This window comes from Cuculus canorus, chromosome 21 (assembly GCF_017976375.1).
Source record: "Cuculus canorus isolate bCucCan1 chromosome 21, bCucCan1.pri, whole genome shotgun sequence".
NCBI lineage: Eukaryota > Metazoa > Chordata > Aves > Cuculiformes > Cuculidae > Cuculus > Cuculus canorus.
In genome coordinates, this window is record NC_071421.1 from 4,311,915 (window position 1) to 4,335,973 (window position 24,059).

Here is a 24,059-nt window from a genome sequence, read left to right on the forward strand (position 1 = left end):
AGCAGAAATAAACCCACCCATTCTCAGTATTTTAATTCTGTTAAAAGCAAGCAGGCCTTTTAGAGCATTTTGTCTATTTTTCCTCTGTCAGGGTGGTTACGCTTACAAGCCTTATGGGAATGCAAAACTGAAAGCTTGTCTTTGCCTGACCTTTGCAGAGGAAACTCCCAAAAGCAAGAGGTATATCTAAGGTAGGAGAGATACTTCAGTGGGTTTCTTGCTTCTCAGGATAGCGTCAAATATGAGATGCAGTAGTAAGACTCATGCCTCACTTCATGCAAAGCCTTCCACTCGAGGCTGAAACCTTTCCCTCCTGTGTGTAAATGAGCAAATAGGCCCAGAACCTCTCTTTAGTTCTCTAAGAAACTGAACAGGAACACAGCTGCAGCCCCCGGCGTTTGTCTGGACCATCAGTCTGTCCTGTTGCAGTGTATCGGAGCCAGGAGTCCGATACACTTAACAGGGGCAGCAGGCAAATGGAAGGCAGCAGTAGAATCACAGAATAGTTCAGGTTGGAAGGGACCTTAAAGATCATCCAGTGCCAACCCCCTGCCATGGGCAGGGACACGTCCCACTGGCTCAGGCTGCCCAAGGCCCAACCAACCTGGCCTGGAACCCCTCCAGGGATGGGGCAGCCACAGCTTCCCTGGGCAACGTGGGGCAGTATCTCACTGCTTTCACGGCGAAGAAATTCTTCCTAATGTCCAGTCTAAATCTGCCCCTCTCCAGTTTATACTCATTGCCCCGGTCCTATCCCCACAAGCCTTTATGAATAGCCCCTCCCCAGCTTTCTTGTAGTCCCCTTACAGGTACTGGAAGGTCACTCTAAGATCTCCTCAGAGCCTTCTCTTCTCCAGGCTGAAAGTAGCGATGCCGTTGCAGCAGGTGGCGATACACTAGAGCCAACAATGTGCCGTATGCACCTCCTGGAACGGTTCCATACCTGCATTATAGTAGGACCTCCCCCTTTCATATTTGCTTCACCAACTGGGGTAGCAAGAGTAAACTTCTCAAGGGCGAGTCTGGAGAGAGCAGCACACGCACAACGCAGAGAACGCAAATCACTCTTTAATGCGGCAGGACAGGCTGCCAGCCGGGAGCCTCTGTCAGGGCGCAGAAGGCTGCTGTGCTCGCTGCCGCAGCCTCTCGGCGCCGGTCACCGTCATGGGGTGGAGGGGCAGGAACCCGGCCAGACCTGCGGGGAGAGGGGGGGTGAGCCAGCGAGAGGCGGTGAGCCAGGCCGAGCCGTCCCGGGGCCCCCGCCCGCCCCGGGCCTACCCAACAGCTTCTCGGCGGGCCGGGATAGCTGCGCGCCGCAGCCCAGCCAGTAGCGCAGCCGCTCCAGGTTGAGCCCCACCACCTTCTCGCCGTGCGAGTTGGGCAGCGGGTCGAGGCAGCCGAGCTGCTCCAGGTACTTCCCGTCGCGGGCCCGCCTGCTGTGCGCCGCCACGAGGCGATAGAAGGGGCGGTTGGTGCAGCCTCCGAGGGCGAAGCGGATAACGACGTGCCCGCCGCGGTAGCCCTTCAGGAGGCGGCTGCCTGCGAAGAGACAGGCGAGGCGGTCAAGGGCCGGGCCGGGCCGAGCCGCCCCGGGCGGGCCGCGGCCGTTACCACTCACCCAGCTGCACCATGGCGGCGGCCGGGCCTCCTCGCGGCGCGGAGCGATGACGTCAGTGGAGGGGGTGGCCTCAGGAGGCGCGAAGAGATGGCGTAGGGGACGGGCGTCCTCACAGCGCGGTGCGAGTCGGGGGTTTGATGGTCCCGTGAGTTTCATCTTGAAAGGGCGCATTCCTGTTCGATGTGTTTATCAATGAACTGGATGAGGGGGTCAAATGCACCCTTTGCAAGTTTAACACTAAGGTGGGAGGCTCCAAAGGGATCTGAACAGGCTGGACGCTGGGCTGAGACCGATGGCATGAGGATCAACAAGGCCAAATGCCGGGTCCTGCACTTGGGGCACAACAGCCCTGTGCAGCTACAGACCAGGGGAAGAGTGGCTGGAGAGCTGCACGGAGGAGAAGGACCTGGGGGTGTTGGTTGACTGACCATGAGCCAGCAGTGGCCCAGGTGGCCAAGAAGGCCAATGGCATCTTGGCTTGGATCAGAAACGGCGTGGCCAGCAGGTCCAGGGAAGTCATTCTGCCCCTGGACTCGGCACTGGTGAGGCCAAACCTCAAGTCCTGTGTTCAGTTCTGGCCCCTCACTCCAAGAAGGATGTTGAGGCTCTGGAGTGTGTCCAGAGAAGAGCAACGAAGCTGGTGAGGGGCTGGAGAACAAGTCTTACGAGGAGAGGCTGAGGGACCTGGGGGTGTTTAGCCTGGAGAAGAGGAGGCTGTGGGGAGACCTTATTGCTCTCTACAACTGCCTGAAAGGAGGGTGTAGAGAGGTGGGAGCTGGCTCGCGGCTGCCGCGTTGTGGCCGCAGTGCGGTACTGCAGCCAGGATTTAAAGATCCCCCCGCTTTCAAAAGCCGCGCCTTTCCCACTCCAATTTCCCACCGCATTGGCTAAGTGGCCGCACGTTGCTCAAAGCGCGGCAGCCAATTATTGCCAGCAGAGCGCCCAGGGGGCGGGACGAGGCGGGAGCGCTCGTCACGCATGCGCAGTGGCTCCTCCAGGCGCCGCCATGCTGTACGGAACGCATGCGCAGTGGGTCTTGCGGCCGCCGCCATACTGCTCCTTCCCCCTTTTTCCCACCGCGGTTTGCGGGCCATGCAGAGCCACGCAGGCACCGTGGGTGCTGCTGCCGCGGCTCGCAGAGACCCGATCCCCGAGGCGGGGAGGGATGGTGTGGAGACCTCATCTGGAGTGTTCTGTGCAGTTCTGGAACACTCAGCATAAGATGGAGCTGTTGAAACAGGTCCAGAGGAGGCTACAGGGATAATCTGAGGGCTGAAACACCTCCCACACGAGGACAGGCTGAGAGAGTTGGGGTTGTTCAGCCTCGAAAAGAGAAGGCTCCGAGGACGCCTTAGAGTGACCTTCCAGTACCTGAAGGGGCTACAGGAAAGCTGGAGAGGGGCTGTTCATAAAGGCTTGTGGGGATAGGAGTAGGGGGGAGTGGATATTAAACTGGAGAGGGGCAGAGTTAGACTGGACATAAGGAAGAATTCCTTCACTATGATGCCCTGGCCCAGGTTGCCCAGGGAAGCTGTGGCTGCCCCATCCCTGGAGGTGTTTAAGGCCAGGTTGGATGGGCCTTGGGCAGCCTGAGCCAGTGGGAGGTGTCCCTGCCCGTGGCAGGGGTTGGAACTGAATGATCTTTAAGATCCCTTCCAACCCAAACTATTCTATGACTCTACCCAAGAGGTCTAATTCAATGGATGGCTGAAGATTAACTTTCTGTCAATACTCTACTGGCCATATGAAGCAGTGTGGGAGATTGGACAGCCCATACTTTTCCCAAATTGATACTGGGAAATGATGATAGGGAAGAAGAGGCAGCGCACTCACCGCACAGACGGTCCATCCAGCTGTTGAGGCAAGCAGGTACAAGCAAACAGACCTCCTCGTTCCACTTGGCTGAGGAAAATGATGGTGAAGGTGATGATAGTCAGGAAGCAAGTAATGCTTTTGTAGTCTGGCTCAAACAAGGGAGGGGCTGAAGCAATGCTAATGGCCTTGTTTTCCACGGCTTTAGAAAAAGTCAGTGATGCTCAAGCTTTTTAGAATTGATCTCCCCTTTGAGATGTATTCTGTGAGGAGAAACAGGAGCCACGAGACAACAGTATGTTCAAAGTGTCCACGGTGAATGATAGGTATATGCAGGCAACCTGGAGGTGCAGTTACAGAAGATGTGCAAGATCTGTTAAAGATCAAACCTTAAAAGCGCAACTGCTCATCGCTCTAACGTGGCTCTGCTTCTAACGCTGCTCTCACAGTGCTCTCTGCTGGGGAATGAGAGGTAGAGCTTGGCAAGACAATTAAATCGATGTTTTATACTGCTTCCACTGTGCTGCTGGCCATGGTAAATCAGGTAAACAATAAATTTCCCCAGGACAATGCATCACTTAATAAAATGGAAAACTATAAGCTGTTGATCAGCTGTCTAGCTAGCAAAGGCCCTGGATAACGTCAAATTTGGTGATGGAAGAGCACTTTTGTCACCTTAATGTATGTCATCTTTAGGGGTTGGAGGTAGATGATCATTAAGGTCCCTTCCAACCCAAACTAAGCTATTCTGTGATCTTTCAGAAGCTGATTATGATGGCCTGCTGAACCCCCCCCCACCTTTCTGCGCATCTAGATGTACTGGCACCAGAGCGCTCTGCAGAGAGAGCTTCACCTTCAGAAGTGCCTTTGGGGTAGATGAGCCATCAGGTGAAAAGGTACAGTTTTAATCAAAATATCAATTCCAACCAGTACGATGTTACGCTATGGTAGCCTTCCCCCCCCATTAATTAGTGTTCTTTAGAGGCAGTGCTGTTCATAAATAGCCTGCAGCTACTTCACTGATATTATATAAACTCTCAATAGCTTGCAACATTTTCCTAAACGTTCTTTGCAGGGATAATTTGGATATGTGGTCTCATAGCCTACAGCAGATAGAGAACTAAGCAGAAAAGTATTCATAGGCAGGCAGTCTTGGTAATTGCCTAAGAAACCTACATTAGCTGCTGTGATGTGTTAAATTAAACATTTAAATTGCTACGCTGGGCTGGAGATAACCATCACTGTGGAGTCAGCTCTGTCAGTTCTGCTGCCCACAGTCGGGCATCTCCTAAATTGCTTCTGTGTGGATTAGGAGAGCTCAAGCACCAAACTTCAGTGGGTGCTGCATGTCTCGCTGGCAGTACCAGGGGGCATAAAGCGAGTGTAGGTGCTTCTGTAGGAGTTAAGTATTTAAAGAGGTCATGTCAGCACTGGTAAATCTCACACAGGCAGGTGCTGGGTTGTATTCTTCCCTTACGGTTATCTTCTATTGCTGCCTGTCTTTGCTTTTGTATGGGACCATAGGATGCAGAACATACATCAGACCAGAGTTGTAAACAGTATAACGTTTGCTGACTTTCATCTGTCCTACCTCAGCCCAGACCACGTAGAAGTAGAGAAAGTGGAAATCGGGCCCTACAGCTTTAACGTAGAGAATTGTAACGTGACCTCCCTCCTGCATACCTAACCCTGCCATGCTAGGCAGTGAACCGACTCCAAATGGCTGTGTTTAAAAACAACGCAGCTCTGGACACATCCTTCCTCAGGTCTCAGATCATGGGCAGCCCTCCTAGAAACCCTTTTCCAGAGGGTTTTCTGAGAAGCTGTTTCATGAGTGGCTGCCTTGAGCCTACGCCTCCTGCACACCCCAACCCCAGTATGGGCTGACACCCAAGACAAGGGTCCTGCACTTCCCTCCTCCCTGGCAGCTGCTCTTGCTCCAGCTTGGCTTTTTGCCTTGCAGAAAAGCTCTCTGCCCAGTCACCAACTGACAGCTGCAAGAAACCCTTCAATGTGCACAGGGAAAGAGCAAAGAAACAGCAAGAGAAAAAAACAAGCTGAGGGAAAGGGCACTTATCCCATGTGCACATTCTGAAGGACCCTGTATGTTCCACTTAAACTGATTTTTCCTCCTTCTTTGTGCCCAGAAGGCACAGCTGCTTCTCTCCTTTCTTTCCATAGCACTTTCCTATTGTTTTTCATACAGCTTGTACAACTCTGGGCTGTCAGATCCTGTCAAGATCAGCTTCCCCCACATATTTGTGGCCCTAAAATAGCTGACCTTTCCTACTTTAACACCTTAACACCTCAGCTTCTTCCTCTCATGTCACAGTCACTCCATCCACTGCTGTCCAGGAAGGCAGATTTCTCCTTCCTTTCCTCAGGCCCCTGCTTGAAGCGGATTTTCTTCTGTCACTCAGGTCAAGCTCCCTGTTTCCACACTGTAAAGGACTGCCTGGCACCTCCCCAGGCTGTATAAACCATTTGATCTAGGATCTGTTTTCCTAAGTTTGCTGGCAGGCTAGAAATAACCTTCTGCCACTGCAGATCTCTCCCCAAATGGTTGTGTTTGTGCACACTGTGAGAAGGGCTGCTTTGGGACTCAAAACTGGGTTTGATGTGTGTGTGGGGCTTTTTTTTTTGGAGCATGCGGGAAAATGCTTGGCCAAGCCCTGTCAAACTATGTGTATGCATGTGTGATAGGAACCTGTGTGTGTGAATGCAAAAGGCGAGTAGCATTGTCTTTATGCATTTGTAGTTTATATGTCTGTGTAAACAAGAATATTTGGTCCAGCTTTCATGGTGTGTATTTGTGTGCTTATGTGAGTCCTGACCTATTTGAAGTGTGCCTGTGTACCACTGCTGGGTTAAGGTGAAACTCTTAGCAAAGGGTTCTGGTTGCATTGATGTTACCAGGTGTGTTTTAGATATAGTTGTGTTTTCTCAGTGCTTATACCAACCTGGAAGTTTTTGTCATTGCAATAAGGTCAGTGGGTTTTTTGGCTGGTGAGAGGCACTGTAAATAAAGTGGCCTCCAAAGATCACATGGCAGGTGAATCAATACCTTGAGCAAACAAAAGAGATATGTTAATAGTCATCAGCATTCTGATAAGCCTGCAATGTTACCAGCTCTCAATTGAGTCATCTCCTCTCCGGATTTTGCTATTCTTGGATTCATTTGCGTGATCCATTGGGATTATGCTTTAAAGAAAACTCTTCTCTAACTCACTGTTTGACAGGCTCAGCATCCTTGATAGATTTACAACTATTACAGCAAGTCACGTTGCTGACTGGATCTCTGGTATATATTCTATGTCATCACACAGAGTAACCTTATAGAATTGTGATGATGACTTGGGGTCCTCAGGATCTCAGGATATATGAGGACCAGGGTGGTCAGAGCTGTAACGTTGCCTCAGATCCTATATGCAGTTCCTGCTGTATTCATTTCTTAGTTTCAGCAAACTCTGTAGACATGGATCTCATCACCTTTGTCCACTAGACTGACTCTGCTTCAGTATTTCATTACTCTTCAGCCACCGCACAACATGACTTTGAGGCAACCATTGGTTGTGGCACCTTAGGGTTCATCACTGTCACCTCAAAAAGAAAGAGGAAGGCCTAGAAGGGCTGTTCTTTGGAGACTGAGGCTCCCAGACAGGCACACCCAAACAGCACCAACCCCAATGTGGACCCAGGTGTTCCTTCATCTCTTGGTTTTAACACTTAAGCCATTTTTTTACCTCTGAGTAGGCTGCAATCTAAAAGTTGACAATATGCACACCCTATTTCAAACTCCAGCGCCCAGCAGTATTAGGACTAGGAATTCAGTTTGTGCCATAAGGCAGGAGTGAAGTTCATGTCCAGATCCGAATTTAAGCTAGGAGGCTGTTTGTTCAAGCCTGTTGCCAAGGAGAAAAGAAAACTTGTATATATGGAAAATATGCACATCTAGGGTCTTTTTGTAGATTTTAATGTTTTCCTCAGGATTTTAACTTTAATGTTAAAAGCCAGACATTCCCAAATGTCCTGGATGTGAAATTAACCCACAGCATATAAATTCATGGCATTTATCCTACAGATGAGTGTAAATCACTTGCACTGGACCAAAATTCTTCCACTGACTTTAGAGGAGTGTAAATTTTAAAAGCCTTATGTTACGTGTCACTGAAATACTTCTGAAGATCGTTGTTGAGCCACCTCCCAGAAACACTTAGGGGATCACTTGCCCGGCAGAGCAGATGTCTGAGTTTTCCCCTAGGGCATTCAAAAGATGGGAGGAAAGCTGCAGGATTCAACTATGTAAACAGAACTTTTGATAGTTTTTTTTTTGTTGGAATAGTCAAATAACTGAGATATTTCAGCCATTTCTATGAACAAGAGCTTGACATTTCTAGAATCCTTGGGGACTAAGGAGGAAAGACACTCCAGAGACACACAGGCTACAGCACAGCATGATTTTCATTTGTTTCTGTGTGTCCATGCCGTTGGCCTGTTTGACGCATCCACACATCTTCTCATATTGTTTTTGCTTAAATAAGCTGCCTACCCCATCCACCCTCGCATTCAACATGTTGTCCCTCTAGAAGCCCACCTTCCCAGCCTCCTGGCCCTTCCACCCAGACACCTTCCTGCTCTCCTGGCCCTTCCACCTGGCCACTCTCCCTTGCTCCTGGTCCTTCCACCCGTCTTCTGCCTTAGGACGAGAGGGAACGGCCTCAAACTGCACCGGGGAGGTTCAGATTGGACATTAGGAACAATTTATTCACAGAAAGGGTCATCAGACACTGGCAGAGGCTGCCCAGGGAGGTGGTGGAATCACCATTCCTAGAGGTGTTTAAAAGCTGGGTAGATAAGGTACTCAGGGATACAGTTTAGTAGTGGACAGGTACAGTTGGCCTTGATGATCTCCAAGGTCTTTTCCAACCTAATGAGTCTATGATTCTCTGATCTTCTTGCTCTCAGCCCTTCCCTTCCTTCCCTTCTCCCTTCCTTCCTTCTTCCCTTCTCCCCCTTTTTCCCTTCTTTCTCTCCCTTCTCCCTTACTTCCTCCTTTCTTCCCTTCACCCTCTTCCTTCTATCCATCTCCCTCCCTCCCCTTTCCTGCCTTCCTTCCCTCCCTCTCTCTCCCTTTCCTTCTTCCCTTCTCCCTTTCTTCCTCTCCTCTCCTCTCCTCTCCTCTCCTCTCCTCTCCTCTCCTCTCCTCTCCTCTCCTCTCCTCTCCTCTCCTCTCCTCTCCTCTCCTCTCCTCTCCTCTCCGTCCCTTCTTCCCTGCTCTCTCCTTCCTCCCTTCCCTCTTCCCTTCCTTCTCCCTTCCCGCCTTGCCTTCCCTCCCCCGGGGGCGGGGCTGTGCGCGGTGACGCCACGCGCGGCACCCCCGGTCACGTGGCGGCGGCGCGCGGCCCCATCTGCGGGCGCGGCGGGCGGCATGGCGGGCGCGGCGCAGGAGAATACGCTGCTGCACCTCTTCGCCGGGGGGTGAGTGAGCGACGAACGGGAGAACGAGGGGCCCGCATCCCTCCGGGGGGAGCTGCGCCCCCACCGCAGCCGCTCCCAGGAAGACAGCAGGAGAAAACGCAGACCCTTCCCAGCAGGAAGGGGCAGGGAGGGATCGCGGGGCGGCTCGAGGGCAGCGTGGGCTGCTGTGGCATCTCGCTCTCTATAAGCGGGCTGACACGGGCCTGGCAGCCGGCTCTATTAAATAAAACCTGCTGAGGTTCAGCAAGGCCAAGGTCCTGCACCTGGGTCAGGGCCGTCCCTGTTTCAGTACAAGATGGGGGGTGAGGTGGTTGAGAGCAGCCCTGAGGAGAAGGACTTGGGGTGCTGAGTGATGAGAAGCTCGACATGAGCCGGCAATGTGTGCTCACAGCCCAGAAACCAACCGTGTCCTGGGCTGCAACCAAAGCAGCGTGGCCAGCAGGGCGAGGGAGGGGATTCTGCCCCTCTGTTCCTCTCTTGGGAGACCTCATCTGGAGTATTGTGTCCAGGTCTAGAATATTTAACATAAGATGGAGATGGAGCTGTTGGAACGGGTCCAGAGGAGGCTACAAAGATGATCAGAGGGCTGGAGAACCTCCCGTATGAGGACAGGCTGAGAGAGTTGGGCTTGTTCAGCCTCGAGAAGAGAAGGCTCAAGAAAGACCTCAGAGCAACCTTCCAGTACCTGAAGGGGCTCCAGGAAAGCTGGAGAGGGACTTTTTACAAAGGCTTGTAGTGGTAGGATGAGGGGCAATGGGTATGAACCGGAGAGGGGCAGATTTAGACTGGATATTAGGAAGAATTTCTTCAGCGTGAGAGTGGTGAGGCCCTGGCCCAGGTTGCCCAGGGAAGCTGTGGCTGCCCCATCCCTGGAGGTGTTCCAGGCCAGGTTGGATGGGCCTTGGGCAGCCTGAGCCAGTGGGAGGTGTCCCTGCCCATGGCAGGGGGTTGGAACTAGATGATCTTTAAGGTCCTTTTCAACCCAAAGTATTTGATGACGCTATGGTTCTATGAAACTTCCCTCGAAATCCTGCTGGGTCAATCAGGAGGTGGGGGATGCCACCTGAAAAGCAGCATTTTCTGTTCTCTGATAGACCCTGGCTTTGTAAAAGAAAGTGTTTGCACAGCACTTTAATGAGCTCTGTGTGGGTAACAGGTAAGAGCGGAGTCTGTGTAGGTGCCTGATCCATTATACTGGAAAGCAGCTACTCCAAAAAGGGAAAAAGGATGGGGGAGGAAGGAGAGAACAAGTCCTGGTACTGCTTAGTAAGGGACCTGGTGTGACTGGGCGCTTCTTTTAACTTCTTGCAAGGAATTGTAAACTTCTTATTGTAACAACCCTCAAACCACTAACCAAAAACCCTCCCCAAAAGCCTAATTAATTGACTTTATTACAGTAATTTTAGCAGTAGCCCAGTCCTGGTTGAAGATGTCCCTGCTCACTGCATGGGGGTTGAACTGAATGACCTTCATAGTCCCTCCTAACCCAAACTGTTCTGTGATTATATAAGATCATTTGATGGTTTAAATTAAAAACAAGTTTTAAGAAGTCATTTGTCATGCAGGTAGTAAGTGCCATTGTATGCAATTCTGTCCATATCGCAAATCTTTTGTTTAATCTTTTTTTTAATGGCTTAAGTTATCTAAGTAGTAGAATATTCTGTAGTGCTTGTCAGCTGACAATTATTAGGAAGCCAACATGAAATCTATTGTTAGTTTAAGTCTGTTTAGACCATTGTTTCTTCTGTTGCTAAACAGGAGACTTCGGTCTCCTCTGACACGTTTCTGGAGCAGTGAGTTCCTTTAATGTAATATTAAACCAAACAAAGTAAAGTTTTTCAGACACTGCCTTTCTTTTGTTGGCTGGGATACCTTGTGTTGGTTTAAGAGCTCTCTTTTCCCTGCCTCCCCTGCTTGCATTAGAGTAGTTCCTGGGGCCTGCAACAGAAACTGGACCTGAATATACACGTGCAACTTGTTTGGACGCCTATCCAGAACCCTGGTGTCCTCACATAAACCTTCAGGCTATAAATAAATAGATTAAAACACTGATGAGTTTAAAATTCCTAGAACTGGGTGATCAGTGTCTTCCTTACTCGTTTAATGTACCTTCTACCTTCTCCGAAGATCCTGATAAACAAACTGTTTTCTGCAGCAGGCCTAGGAAGTCACCAGATCCGAGATGTTTTTGAAAGAGCGTGGAGGGAAAGAATGGGAATGCGGCAGGGAGTATCCCCTTGACCACTCTGGTATGAGATGATTGCTATGTTTCTGAAGCAACAATGAAAATATAGCACAGAGGAAAGAGATGGGCTTTTAGGGTATACAGGCTTTGAAGGTTCCTTGCTGGACCTGATTCTTGTTCTGTGTATTTTGTTATTTAAAGAGCCACAGAAGAGTGCACCACCAGTTATCTTGCTGTGATGGTACAGAAAGGAAAACAAGACAGCAAATTTAGTCTTGTCATGCACCAGCCAGTGCTAAGGTTTGGTCCACCACATACCCAGTCATCATCCAGACAGTTGATTACAGTGATTCCCTGTTTAAGGCCCTGAACTTCTGTATCCCATGTGTGCACGTGTATGTACTAATGCTATTATCACTGCTTTTCAAGTGAGAAATCCTCGCTTTTTAGGGCTCACTGTGTCAAATGAGAAATTGGAAGATTGATTTGGAATTCTTGCCCAAGCTATTACAACACCTTTCTCTAAACATAAAAAGTGTAGTAGGAAATAGGCCAACTGTGTTGAAGGGTGCTGGACCACCAGCCAGCAGGACAGCTAGAAACCCATGTCGTGCGAGGTACAAGGCTTTGCACCGTGTCTGCTGTGAATGCCGACGGCCTTTAGTTTTTCCAGTAGTAGTGGTGGTAAAGGATGCCCCTTCCCTAACATCTGACTTAAGGAGCTCAGCTGTGATAATATTTTGCTACATCTAGTACATCACCAAAGGAGTTTTAGCATGAACTGTTAGTGTGTTGGTGCTTGAGCAGTAGTCTCTGAAGTCCTTTTTCAGGCCTTCAAACACCTTTATCTTTCTTTCACAAACGCTGTTACAATAAATAGGTGGTTTTGGGACACAAAGCTGTTTGCAGAATCAGGACCTTGGATAAAATTATCCTTCCAGTAGAAGAAGGTGTTGGAAGTTCAGAATGTTTTATGAGTTGTGTAAGATGCTAACCTTTGTTCAATTGTAAAGTATTTTTTGTAGATAAAGCGAAAGCAGCCCACTCACTTGAAATAATTTTGATAGAGACATTATTGGTATTACAGTAGCTTCCTGTGAAGGTGAGGATGGAGTGCGATGTCAGCTTAAGAAGATGTAATACACTATCCTTAGGTGTGAACAAAAAAGACAGGTCAGCCTCAGATTATTTTAAAAGCCAGAATAGAACAGAAGTGTTTAATACTTTAGATGGAATGATGAAATGCACTTGAATATTAGAAAGCATTCTCCGGCTGTTGAAAGATGCAGCTTCCTATCAGCTGATTTACTGTAGGCAGGCAGGCTCATTGGCTTCCTTTCAGTTCTGACAGTTCCTTTTAAGGCTTGTGCTAGTCCCAGCAAACCAAACGGCCTAAGGGTTTTGGTAGGAAGATGACTGGGAGGGCAGGGAAGATTTCAGAAGCGGCAAGGAGAAATATTCTTAAGTTGCACAACAGATGTTTACAAGCTTGGGTTCCTGCTTCCCTGCTGAAGTCAGTGCAGTTGCTGCTTGTTTTTGTTTGGGAAAAGATCTGAAGGAGGCTGCAGCAGACGTTACTCTGTGTTGTCTTTCCAGCTGGAGTAATGCTGTTTATTACACAGATTTCCTAAGGAGTGGTATTTCCAGGCTGTGGTGCTCTTCCTAGAACTGGCAAAGAACAAACTTGTCTTCATTTCTTATGATCTTAAAGGTCTTTTCCAACCTAAACAATTATGCGATTCTATATAGGTTCTGTGTGATACATAATTCTTTAATACTTCAGTTCAGATTCTGGGGACCATTTGAATAAAACCATGCTTGTGACGTTATTTCTGTCTTGGTATTGAGGCACAGGTCCATAACTCCTTTGCTCCTGTGGTTCCAAAATTCAGTTTTGTAGCTGTGTTCGGGGAATTCTACAGGCTTTGAATCCATCAGAGGGGTCCAGTCAGTAGTACCAAACGATTTCTCAAGGCGTGTTTTGATGTTTAAAGCCATATGCAGTACTATCCATGAAGTGTGAATTGGCACCTACTTCTCAATCTGCTGCTTAAAGTGGCGTGTTAAGTATAGTTTCCCAGACTCTATACACTAACACTTCTCTTTTAAGTGTTTCACTTGACTCCTACCTGCCAAAAAAAATCACTATTAGGTGTTGAGCGTAGTTGCTGTCCTTTGGGCAGGAAGAGGTAATTTCAAATGCTCACAGAGCACAGTGTGTCAAGGCTGGGTTTTAAGTTATGATTCCTGTAGCCAAGCAGCTCATCATCTTTGCTCAGTGGTACCCCAGTGAAAGATCATTAAAAGTTTGGATGCTTTTTGCATTGTTTTTGTTTAGCAGAACTTCCTTTATCATTCAGCATTGTGTTGTGCATATTAAGATTGCTTGGTGATTAAATCTAGGACAGATGAAGTAAGCCCTACTCTTAATCAAGACCTCTGGCATCTATATCAATTGCGCTGGTGAGTTTATTTCAAGTGCAAGCCATTGGTGTGTGAGAGGGGGACTGTGTAAAGATAGAAAGCTGGCAGCAAGAGGAAAATTAGAATTGGATTTTGAGATTTACATCCTTGGCATGTTTTTTAAGCAGTGTTTTCTTTTTATGGAAGCAAATAATTTTTCTCTTAATGTATAGTGTCTTCTGTATCTCCAGAAACGCAAAGTGTATTTCTTGTTCTCCTTAGTCCCTTTGTTTGGACATCACAAAGCAGAAAACTGTCTTTTACCACTCTAATGGAGATTTATGTGTGGCTCGTCCCGTAAGGAGAGGAGGCATTCAAAGCCTGAAGTACAGATGCTATTTTTCTGGCAGTGGCAGGCCAAAGCTGATGGATTGCTGAGTATCTCACATCAAAGAAATTTTGTATCTGTGATACATGCAGAGCGTAGCTGGGAACCTCTTGTTAGGTGCTTGCTGTGAGACCTGTTGAAGATACTCTGCCGTAGTGGTTTGTTTCTGGAGAGGTTTCTCTCTTTTGACTCAAGACAGATTTAGACATTATTTGGGGGTTTTTCAAGAGGCCAGTGCAGTAGACGCTGCTGAACGTCCCTGGAGCTGTAGTTCTGCACTGATTTATCAACCCCCCACAACTCAAACCAGTATGAAGACTTGGAGGTTTTGCCTTGATTGCAGCATTAGATTTTCCCAAACAAAGTCTCTCTGGCTCTGTATCCATGGTCTGAGTCTTTCAGGGTTTGTGGCTGTTTATTTAGCTGAGGAGAGCTGGTTGTTTTTCCTTTCTTTCCAGCTGTAGGCATTTGGAACACTCTAGGAATACAAAGTGTTTCTTTTAGGCACAGCGTGTTATTTTTCAGTCATTTTTCCAGGGAATAGAGCAACACCAGGATATGATGCATAGAATTCCCGTGTGGAGGAAAATCCGCTCATCTGAAAAAGGTGCCAAATACATCAAAGTCCTTACTAGAACTATATGCTGTGTATTTATATTTGGGACACCATGTATGCAGCCTGTTGACATTTCTGAGAATTGCTTTGTTAGGTAATGCTTTTTTCTTAAATGTCACACTGACAACATAAACTCTAAGCTGTCCAAACTAATGATATGAGTATTAACTCATTGTGTTGAATATCAGAGGATTGCATGTGCATTGCCAGAAGTACTTAAATATTAAAGGCTGCATAAATTGACTGGATTAGCAAAAGGATGAAAGGCAAGGAGCGGGCTAGGAAGACAAGACAGCTGATGCAGGAGGGAATATGCCAGAGAGGCGAAAACATTTTATGGCAAGATGTCACTCTAGACTGAGCAGCTGGTAGTTCACAAACAGCAAATGGAGTTTGCATTCTGAATTTATGAATTGTCACTGCAAAGTATTGTTTTAATGTTCCTAAATGTGAAATGAATGAGGACTGAAGAGGGAGTATGGAGTAGGGGAGCATTGCTACGTAAATGAATTGGGGATTGAGGCAATCAAGTTCTCTTCATTCAGTTCTCACAGACTTAGAGATTTTCTGTGTGGTGATTAGTCAAGTGTTAATTTTACATACTTATGTCTGTGTTGGATGTGTGCAGTAGGGAGAGGTGGCACTGGGAATCTGCAAGAGGGATCCTCAAAACAATTCCTGCTCCAAGTTGTAAGTGTGAGCTGTGGGAACAAGAAATGTTTTGCCAGATAAGCCATTCGTGACCTCTGTTTTTACCCCTGAGGTCTTAATTTCAGAGAAATGTGAGCAATGTGAGCTGCATCTGACAAAAGAGATAAACTGGTGTCCTCCAGAACAGTACTGAGACAACAAGGCTTGTGTCCAAGCCCTGGTTCAGTACACAGAATAATCAGAGGCCTGATAAGGTCTCTGTGAACACTGTCGGGTTTGAGCCAAGTGACACAACTTTGACTACTATGTGTCATGCTTTATTCCTTTAACATCTTTGTGACTCCATTCAACAGTTTAAAAGGGGTGAAAGCAAAGCTTACTCTTATACTATCTGTCACGTTGGATGTCCCATGGATTGTCCCATGTTTAGTTTTTTCCCCTTTCAGCAGGGAGAGGAAGAAGCAACAACTGAGAGGACAAACCCGTTGATGCGTTCTGTTAAATCCTATTACTGGTCTCTGTGAAAGCACAGTTTCTTCTGTTGGGTGTGTTTGTGTCTGGAAAGTTTAGTGTTTGGGATCATGTAGGTGGACAGAACGTGGCAGAACATGAAGACTGTAGTGAAGAAGCTGTATTCCCCAGCAATGTGGTCTGAGGGGTCCTTCTGAACCTTATGAAGAGCCTCAGTGTGGTTGTACAGCTGGGGTGGGCAGGCTGTTAGCACAAGTGTGAGGACTTCAGGGTTTGGCACAGTGGTCACTCTTTGATCTAAGACATGCTGTTTCAGCCAGCAAAATGAGCTGTACTGGATAAAGCATTTATAAACTAGTACGTATCTACAGCTTGCATATTTTTTTGCCATTCTTTTTGGGTGACATCTCCAGCCCTCGGATCATCCTTGTAGCCTCCTCTGGATCCGTTCCAACAGCTCCATCTCCTTCTTATGTTGAGGATTCCAGAACTGGACATACTACTCCAGATGAGATCTCACAGGAGGAGGAATAGAGGGGCAGAATCCCCCTCCCTCGCCCTGCTGGCCACGCTGCTTTGAATGCAGCCCAGGACATGGTTGGTTTCTGGGCTGTGAGCGCACGTTGCCGGCTCATGTAGAGCTTCTCATCAACCAGCACCCCAGGTCCTTTTCCTCAGGGCTGCTCTCAATCCCATTATCCCCCATCCTGTATTGAAACGGCACACACAAAATCACAAAATGTCCTTTTGTGATCTCTGTTACTCAAGTAGTGCATGCAAATTTCTTATGTCTCTAGAAAGCAATGGGGTTTTTTTATACCTAAGACAAAGAATAGAAATGATTATTTTATTTTGATTCATCTTCCTTTCATGGCAAACTACCTAAATTACAATTTCATATTAACATCAAAGAGATAAGTTGTAGACTCATGGTATTTTCTAAGGAATATTGCAAACACAGGTTTTTGAAGGAATTGCATGCTTTGACACTTGCGTAAACAAACAAAATTCTTTCCCAGTTAATTGGTTCAGTTGTAGTAAATGCCCTTGGAAAAAACCTGTAATTTTTCATTAAGTCTTCCTGAATCCTGATGTGTTTGATTAATAAACTTTAGATATAGGGCCTTTTAGCCAACCTTAACATTATGTTTAATTGTGAAGTTTGACGGAAGGGACATTCAATTACCAAAGAGGAACAGCAGCAGGGAGAGAAATGATTTGTCCAGTCACTTTCCTAATCACTGATTAAAATGAAAATTGGCACTCATATACCTTATGTTCTTGGCCTGTTGTGCTTTTTCTGGGGCTCAATCTGACTACATTAAGATTTAGTGGGATGTCCCTGCCCACGGCAAGGGGGTTGGAACTAGATGATCTTTAAGGTCCCTTCCAGCACTAACTATTCTATGATTCTATGAAGATGAGTATATGCTTACTGCAGGACCATTTATTTCTTTGCATGTGTGTATTTGTATATATGTGTGTCTATATGCATATGTATAAGCACACACACATATATGTGAGGGTGTATAGCATTTTATTTTTGTCCTTCTGTTATCAGAGTATGGGGAAATGTGCTCTTTGTTAGCCTTTCTGTCCCGTCATTCTGTTTTCCCACCCTCCTTCCTATCCTTGCAGCTTCCTTCTCTCAACCCCCCAAAAAGTAGTTGATATTTGTTGTTTTTAAGAGAGCCTTACTTAGTATAGTTTTGATATTTGCTTCTTCTGTAGATGACCGTTTTAATCGTAAGTACTGAGATGGTGGAGAATTACATTGCTGTGCTTTCAGTTCAGAGTGTCCTAATCCCCAGTGGCTTGTTCTCATCCACCAGCTTCCTGCTTCCCATCAGAAAAGTCCATCCAAGTGTATGTCCGTTTTAGGACAACAACCTCTGAAACATGAATGCCTTTAAAGTTTTTACAGGCAAAATTCCAAGTCCTGGCAGAACACAAGACCACTGCATGGTCAGTCAGGGTTTTTCTGTTACTGATGGGTATCATCTTTATGTTTACCAATGTCATCACTACACCTGATCATTATAACAGTTTCTCAACCTTCTCTCCCCTCTCCCAGGGCTTGGGAACACTCTCCCTTGCCTAATACCCAAACTGTCCTGCTTCCTAATAATTTGTTCACAATGCGGAGCAACTGGAGACAAGTCTTCAGATTTTGTTGATATGCCATGTATCAACATTTGGCGCATCTGTGCAGCTGGGTTTTCCTGACTCTGTTTTCTGTTTAAATTATACTTTACAGATGCGGAGGAACAGTTGGTGCCATCTTTACATGTCCCCTAGAGGTCATAAAGACCAGGCTCCAGTCTTCAAAGCTAGCCTTCCGGGCTGTCTACTACCCGCAAGTCCAGCTGGGGACCATCAGTGGTGAAGGAATGGTCAGGCCAACATCTGTATCACCTGGGCTCTTCAGTGTTCTCAAGTGAGTACTGCTCCTCCTATCATTCGATGTTGCTTGACACCAGTGATCTGAGTTTTGGCTTCTCTGTGCAAACGTGGACTGAACGTTTTGCCCCACAGTTGCGCTGCAATGTCAATTGGGCTTCTGCCTTCAAGAATAAAAAGATAAATTAAACTTTTTAAAAACACACGTGTTTAAGACTCTTGAGCGTTCCTTTGAACTTCCACAAAAATTAGTTTCCAGCATTTAGAAACTTTCCAAGGTGAATTGATTCAAATAAGTGTTGGCAGGTGTTATTTTTAAATCGTCTCCTCGTGCTTAGGCTTTTTGGTCATTATGACTTTCTAGCGATCAATACACAGGGCATACTGTAAACTCTTGATATGCCCTAACTTATGGGAACTACCGCAGAAAATACTCCAGAAGAAAGGGCTTTTTCTCTTTTTCAACACTGAGAAGTATTTGTCTCTTATTGGGAACAGTCGTGTTTACTGTCTCCTTTGAGCATTGGAACAGGGGAATCCTTAATAGCTGGGACAAATTCTTTGCAAATGATTGAAGGACTGAATAAGCCATATACACTGCATCTTTTTTTTTTCCTAGAGCCATTCCCAATGTTTGATTAGCCAGTGGAGACACTTGTTGCTATTGCTGCCTATGCTACCTACCTGTTTGATGGAGGGAAGTTTTAATTCCGTTCTTGAAATGCTCTGTCTTTGGAGTGTCAAATAAAAGTGAGAGCCCATAGCCTTTCCTTCACCTCAATGGACCAGCTCTGTAACAAGGTTTCTGACTCTGCACTTAGTGATGCTGGTCAGCCGCTGATCTGTCTTTGAAGCTGGTCCTGCTTTGAGAGTGAGTTTGACCCAGACGACCTCTAATTCTGTGTTCCCATGCTATTTTAAGTTACTCTTGTCTGCGCTGTTGTGTGGGAGACCTGTAACTGAAACTTATGGGAGTGGGGAAAGGACACTTTTTGGAAGAATAGTCTTGCTGAACTATAGCATTTCATTTTAATCTTGTAGGCTTTTATCTTTTCTTCAGCTATATCTGACATAACGACCTCTCCTCTCTTTGCTATTAGATATTGTCTTTTCCGATTATTGTTATGCATCAGTCCTTATCTGCACGTGTGTTACCTATGATCTCTGTTAAAAGCCGCCTGTGTGGTTCAGACTGCAGCAGTTGATGCTCCAGCTGTTCCTTTTCCAGATGCATGTTCATAAAGAAGAGAAAATGTGGAATGATCTAGCTTACAGCTGCTGGATACTTTCACCAGCAACCCTGAAGTCCAAATCTCTACTGCAGTTCTTATCAAAGCACCATAAACTTACGGTACAAACCTCACGCGAATGGATTGAGTTTGTTTGGATCAGTGGGCACCCCAGGGTGATGCAGAGAGGGCCTGTTTAGATCAGGTAGCAGAAATGCCAAAGAAAATAATGACTAGGGAAGCACGTTGAATGATTTTATGTAAGGCCAGCACGCTTGGCAGATTGCCTGGGGAGAAGCTGCGCACTTATATAACAGTACAGTGCTAATTCAAATTCTCTGCAGAGCTCTCTGGCTAGAGTCATTCCGGGACTTGAGTTTCTGTATTGTAAACAGTGCTGCTTTCCCCTGCCAAACTTTTCTTTGTCTACTCAGAGGTGAGTTTATAGCAATTCGTGACTGAGAATGTAAGGCACTGCCAATTGCCTTTGATTCTCATCTCCTTTCCCTTGCTATCTTTTCAGCTTGCAGGATTGGACTTTAGGCAGCTCTAACTAAAAGAGGTAAAAACTTCAAGGCCCATCTTTTTCTGAGGTTGTCTTTTTTAGGGGGAAAGAGGAAATGGTTTAAAATTGGGTCTGCTTTTTAATATATTTATTAAGCTCATTAAATTTGGTGACTGTGATCTCAATTTCATTTCACGTCAGGAATTGCTCAGCTGCCTGTATCACCAGGTTTTCAACCTGCTTGCTTCAGATGGTTGAGAAGTGAAAACAAAATATTTATGCTGGCATTCCCTTGCAGGCAGCATTTCTGAAGTACAGATAATGCTATTGATTATGATCTTTCTGATAAAATACGAATGTATGAAGAAGTGAAGTGCATTTATTCTTCCATCTTTTTCTGAATCCCGGTCATGTGTGCATTGCAAAACTGGATATGACCTAGGCTGTCTGGTTTGGAAAAATTGTATGGCTAAAGAAGCAGTTGTTAGAACCCTACGTATAAAATTGTTCAGTAAGAGTTAAAGGTGATGAGTATGAAAGCACCTTAACTGCTGTAAATAGCAAGAAAGTAGGTACTCTGGAGGGCAGGTTAAGCCTGCTGCTGAATAAAAAGCACTCTGTAAGGACAGGCTGTTTTTGTCTAATCCATTTAAGATTCTGATGAGTCACCTCAGCTGGAATCTGCAGTCGTGACTGTTAAGTGACAAAGAACGAGTAGTCAGTGGATCTGTCTCCTTGGAGACACTCAGCCCTGGAGTTTACAGAGAAAGTTCAACTCTGCTGCAGAAGTAGAGTTTCAGAAGCTCCTATATCTGCTGTCTAATGAGCTTGGGTTTGGAATCTTTGGGGAACAGCCCCAACAGTGCTAATGACCTAGAAAGCAACTTCTGAAAAATTGGCACTTCCAACAGGTACACGTGAACTGCCTGTGTCGTCCCGCTGTTATCTCGATTGTCCTGCATGGTTTTCACGTGGCGAGTTCGGCTAAGAGGGCTGCTGCCTAGCACACTGTGCACTGAAACCCGGCCATTACTGGACCACCTGGCTTTCACTGGCAAATACGTGGCTTTTCACCAGTGTTTGGCTGTTGTTTCAGTCCTTTACAAATATGTCTGCTGTTAGGAATGCCAGGAATGGGCAAGCTGCCCAAACAGTTTATCTTCTTCAGAGAAGCCCTAGCCCCAGTGCACCCTTCTAAGTTGTGAGGGAAGACGGATGGAAATGCTTTTGGAAACCTGGGCTGTAGCAATTGCAGAACTCCAGGAAAGCAACACTTGGTAATCATCCTGCTTTAGACCTGATCATGAAGTCCGGTCCTGACAGCAGTATCTCTGTAGCTGAAGTTGACTTTGGAAAGATGATGTGAACTCTTTTGAATGCCCTGAAAACCAGATATCTCTGAACTACCTGGGGAGACATAGCTTGTGATGCAGTTGACGCATTCAACTTTCACTCTGGGGAAAAAACGCAGCTAGCTAATCGTGAAAGGGAAAAGGATTTCTTTTTTTCATGTCTCTATGCAGGAAGCAAACTCCTGAATTGCTTAGATACAGAGAATGCCAAAAATATTTGTTCATCAGAGTCAACTATCATTGGATTCTCCATGAAACTTCAGTTCAATTCCAGACAGCTTTCAAAGAATGGAAGTTAAAACATAACCTTGTGCCATATGACACACATTTGGCTGTAGCGCACTGAAGTTTTCGGATGTCATGGCTTTTATTCAGTAGTGTACAACTCTGCTCTTTTTCAAGTATATTGCATAGCTTAAAAGCTAACAGCTTCACATTAATACTTATTGTTTTTGTACAGTTCTTTTTACTGACTGTCTGACACAACAGGAAGTGTAACTTTTAACCCAAAGATTATCTTTTTTTTTTTTTTTCCTCTCGTTTGTTTTCATTTTAAGGTCAATTCTAGAAAAAGAAGGACCAAGGTCACTATTCCGAGGGCTGGGTCCAAACTTGGTTGGAGTTGCACCATCAAGGTAAATAGTTAAACTATTGCTAAAAGACACATTCATGGTATCAACTCAAACATCGTAGTGCATTTGTGATTCAAAAGAATAGGTCACAAACTTTTCCCATGTACACATTGAGATTTGTGCACATGTACTGTGTACATACCATACTTCTATAAATCTGCTTTACTCTTGTATAGCACTGGAAGGTGTAGGTACTTAGTTCAGACAGCTTCTTACTCATCATATTGACTGTTGCAGATCCTCTGAGCTTCCTGTGTTCCTACGCATTATGTAGGGATTTGAGGTCTGTAAAACCCTTTCATTTCAGTCCAGAGTTAAGTGTTTAAAGCATGAAGCGCTGTTTATGTGCTCAACAACTATGTGGAAAACATAGGCACCAGGTGAGAAAGTGACATTCCCAAGCTTACAAAATGTGTTTAATGCCAGAGCTGATGTAGGTATCCAGTATAACTTTCTTTGTCTGCAAGATCGTGTTGCTTCCCATCTCAAACTTGGTGGGAAAGTAAAATATTTCCACCCTGGGGTTGTCAATTCAGATAGTGGAACTGTAATGTGAGGAGGGCAGAAAGAAACCTTCTGTGTTCTTGTAGATGGAAGTAGTCATGTGGAAGCTTTTTTGGAGAGAAAATACTGGGTTTTGGGAAGAGGGAATAGCAATGTGTCTAATTTGACGTTGTTTGTATTACATATTTTTTTTCCTCTCTCTGTCTCTGCCCCCGACTCCTCCACAGGGCTGTCTACTTTGCATGCTACTCCAAAGCCAAAGAGCAGTTTAATGGCATTTTTGTGCCTAACAGCAACACTGTACACATCTGTTCTGCAGGCTCCGCAGGTATGTACTGGTAATTCATCTCCCATATGGTGTGCAGCAATACCCCAGCGTTCAGCCCTTCTCCAGTTGCAAGCAGTACATGGATTGGTATCTGTGGCTCAGAGATACACCTTAATTCTTTAAAGTATTTATTCCAAGCTGTTGTTGCTACAAAACTACTTCTATCCCTCTCAATATTTAGGAAACTAATAGAATGAATCTTAAGTTGGGGACTGCACTTCCAGTCTGTCCGTACAGGACCTAAGCTAATAGACCAGTCTTGGCTGACAGCTCTGGATAATTGTGGTATATGAGTATATATATACACAGAGGCCAGGCTGTGGGGCATTCTGAAAATGTTTGAGGTTGTATATGCCAGAAAACATTAGAACCTATTGCAAAGTATAGAAAGATATTGTTTCTAAGAAGTATATCCAGCTACAGTCTCTGTAAAAGGGTGAGATCAGGGGAGGTGAGCGAGTTCGTGAAACAACAGCGTGTAACAGGCACTCCTAATGAACCAAAGTTCAGAGACTATTTAAAAATATAATCTGTGAGGCTGGAAACATCCTGTTCTCTCAGAAACAAACAGACGAGTACTTAGCAAGCTTGCTTTGGCAGCTGTGAAGGAATGGACTCTGAAAAGCTTAAGGTGGTGTTTCAAAGCATTACTAAAAAAGTGAATTCTGCTTTTCTGTACCATTCAGCTTAAACAGTTAAGATCAGTGTCATCCAAAGAGTTTATAATAAAGGTATTGCATGTTTTTATTATGTAATTTAGTTATAGGAAACTGTGAGTATCCTTTCGAATCTTCATCAAGTATTTCAGGAGGTAGAAAAGAGGAATGTAGGACTTCGCAGAAGAACCTGATAGACAGATGCATCTAGGTATGGTTTGTGTGTACTGGTCAGCTGGCAGTTGCCTGCTGTGTAGCTTGTGCCGGCCTGCAGCTCCTAATTTTTGAGCCTGGCTGGACATGAACACTCCCTGAAGTAATAAGGCAGTTTGACTTAAGGCACGCTGATGGGGCTGGAAACCCGCTTGCTGTGGCCTTCTGCCTCGGCGCCTCCCAGAGGTCTAATAGCGCCCTTGTGAATGAGCTAGAGTAGTGGTATTTCTCTCGTGTCTGTCAACAGACTTGACACTTCTATGATTTGTCCACATTCGTTAGTGAGGGAGATCTTAAATTGCTGAAGCAGGTGAAACTGGTATAGACATATGTTTGGTTGTCCTTTTAATTAAGATTTTTAATAAGAACACTTGAAACTCTATACCAAGTGCTGCAGCTACAGAACACTGAATAATGGCGTGACCTGATGTCCTTGTCTCTAAAGGACAGTGACCCTTTGAGTGTTGAGGTAGTGTTTTAAAATCAACTTTTGGAGGAAGCCAAAGACGGACTTCACACTGTGATCCCAGGAGTTTCCTTCCTCCTTACTTTACCTTCTCTACAGAGGGACTGTTTTCCTGTTCAACATTTTCAGATATTTCTAGGATGTCGTTTACT

At 45.9% G+C, this 24,059-nt stretch overlaps 2 protein-coding genes across 5 annotated transcripts in view; one reads left to right on the forward strand and one right to left on the reverse strand.

The window, feature by feature from the left end:
• The window catches only part of SLC25A33 (solute carrier family 25 member 33), a 29,841-nt gene that overhangs the window by 225 nt on the left and 5,557 nt on the right, over nucleotides 1-24,059 (forward strand). For 2 of the 4 annotated variants that reach the window (XR_008453229.1, XM_054085738.1), the window contains exons 2-5: nucleotides 92-191; nucleotides 17,880-18,059; nucleotides 21,666-21,743; nucleotides 22,472-22,572. Coding sequence is in view for 3 of the 4 variants with exons in the window: in XM_054085738.1 (XP_053941713.1) it covers nucleotides 92-191; nucleotides 17,880-18,059; nucleotides 21,666-21,743; nucleotides 22,472-22,572 (459 nt within the window). In the remaining variant the exon portion in view is untranslated. Of the gene's footprint in view, nucleotides 1-91; nucleotides 192-4,192; nucleotides 4,327-8,799; nucleotides 8,909-17,879; nucleotides 18,060-21,665; nucleotides 21,744-22,471; nucleotides 22,573-24,059 lie in introns of those variants that run through there. The other 2 variants (XM_054085741.1, XM_054085740.1) reach the window with 2 other exon arrangements.
• On the reverse strand, nucleotides 1,053-1,742 carry MRPS16 (mitochondrial ribosomal protein S16). Its single transcript, XM_054085742.1, has 3 exons — nucleotides 1,619-1,742; nucleotides 1,279-1,539; nucleotides 1,053-1,195 (listed from the first exon to the last, which is right to left on the reverse strand). Exons 1-3 carry the CDS (start codon nucleotides 1,629-1,631, stop codon nucleotides 1,107-1,109), a joined length of 363 nt encoding a protein of 120 aa, XP_053941717.1. The 5' UTR covers nucleotides 1,632-1,742; the 3' UTR covers nucleotides 1,053-1,106.

Coding starts and splice junctions, on each gene's coding strand:
- MRPS16 (XM_054085742.1), bottom strand. Junction 1,196..1,278: donor GCCCGCCGAGAAGCTGTTGG/GTAGGCCCGGGG, acceptor CTCTCCCCGCAG/GTCTGGCCGGGTTCCTGCCC.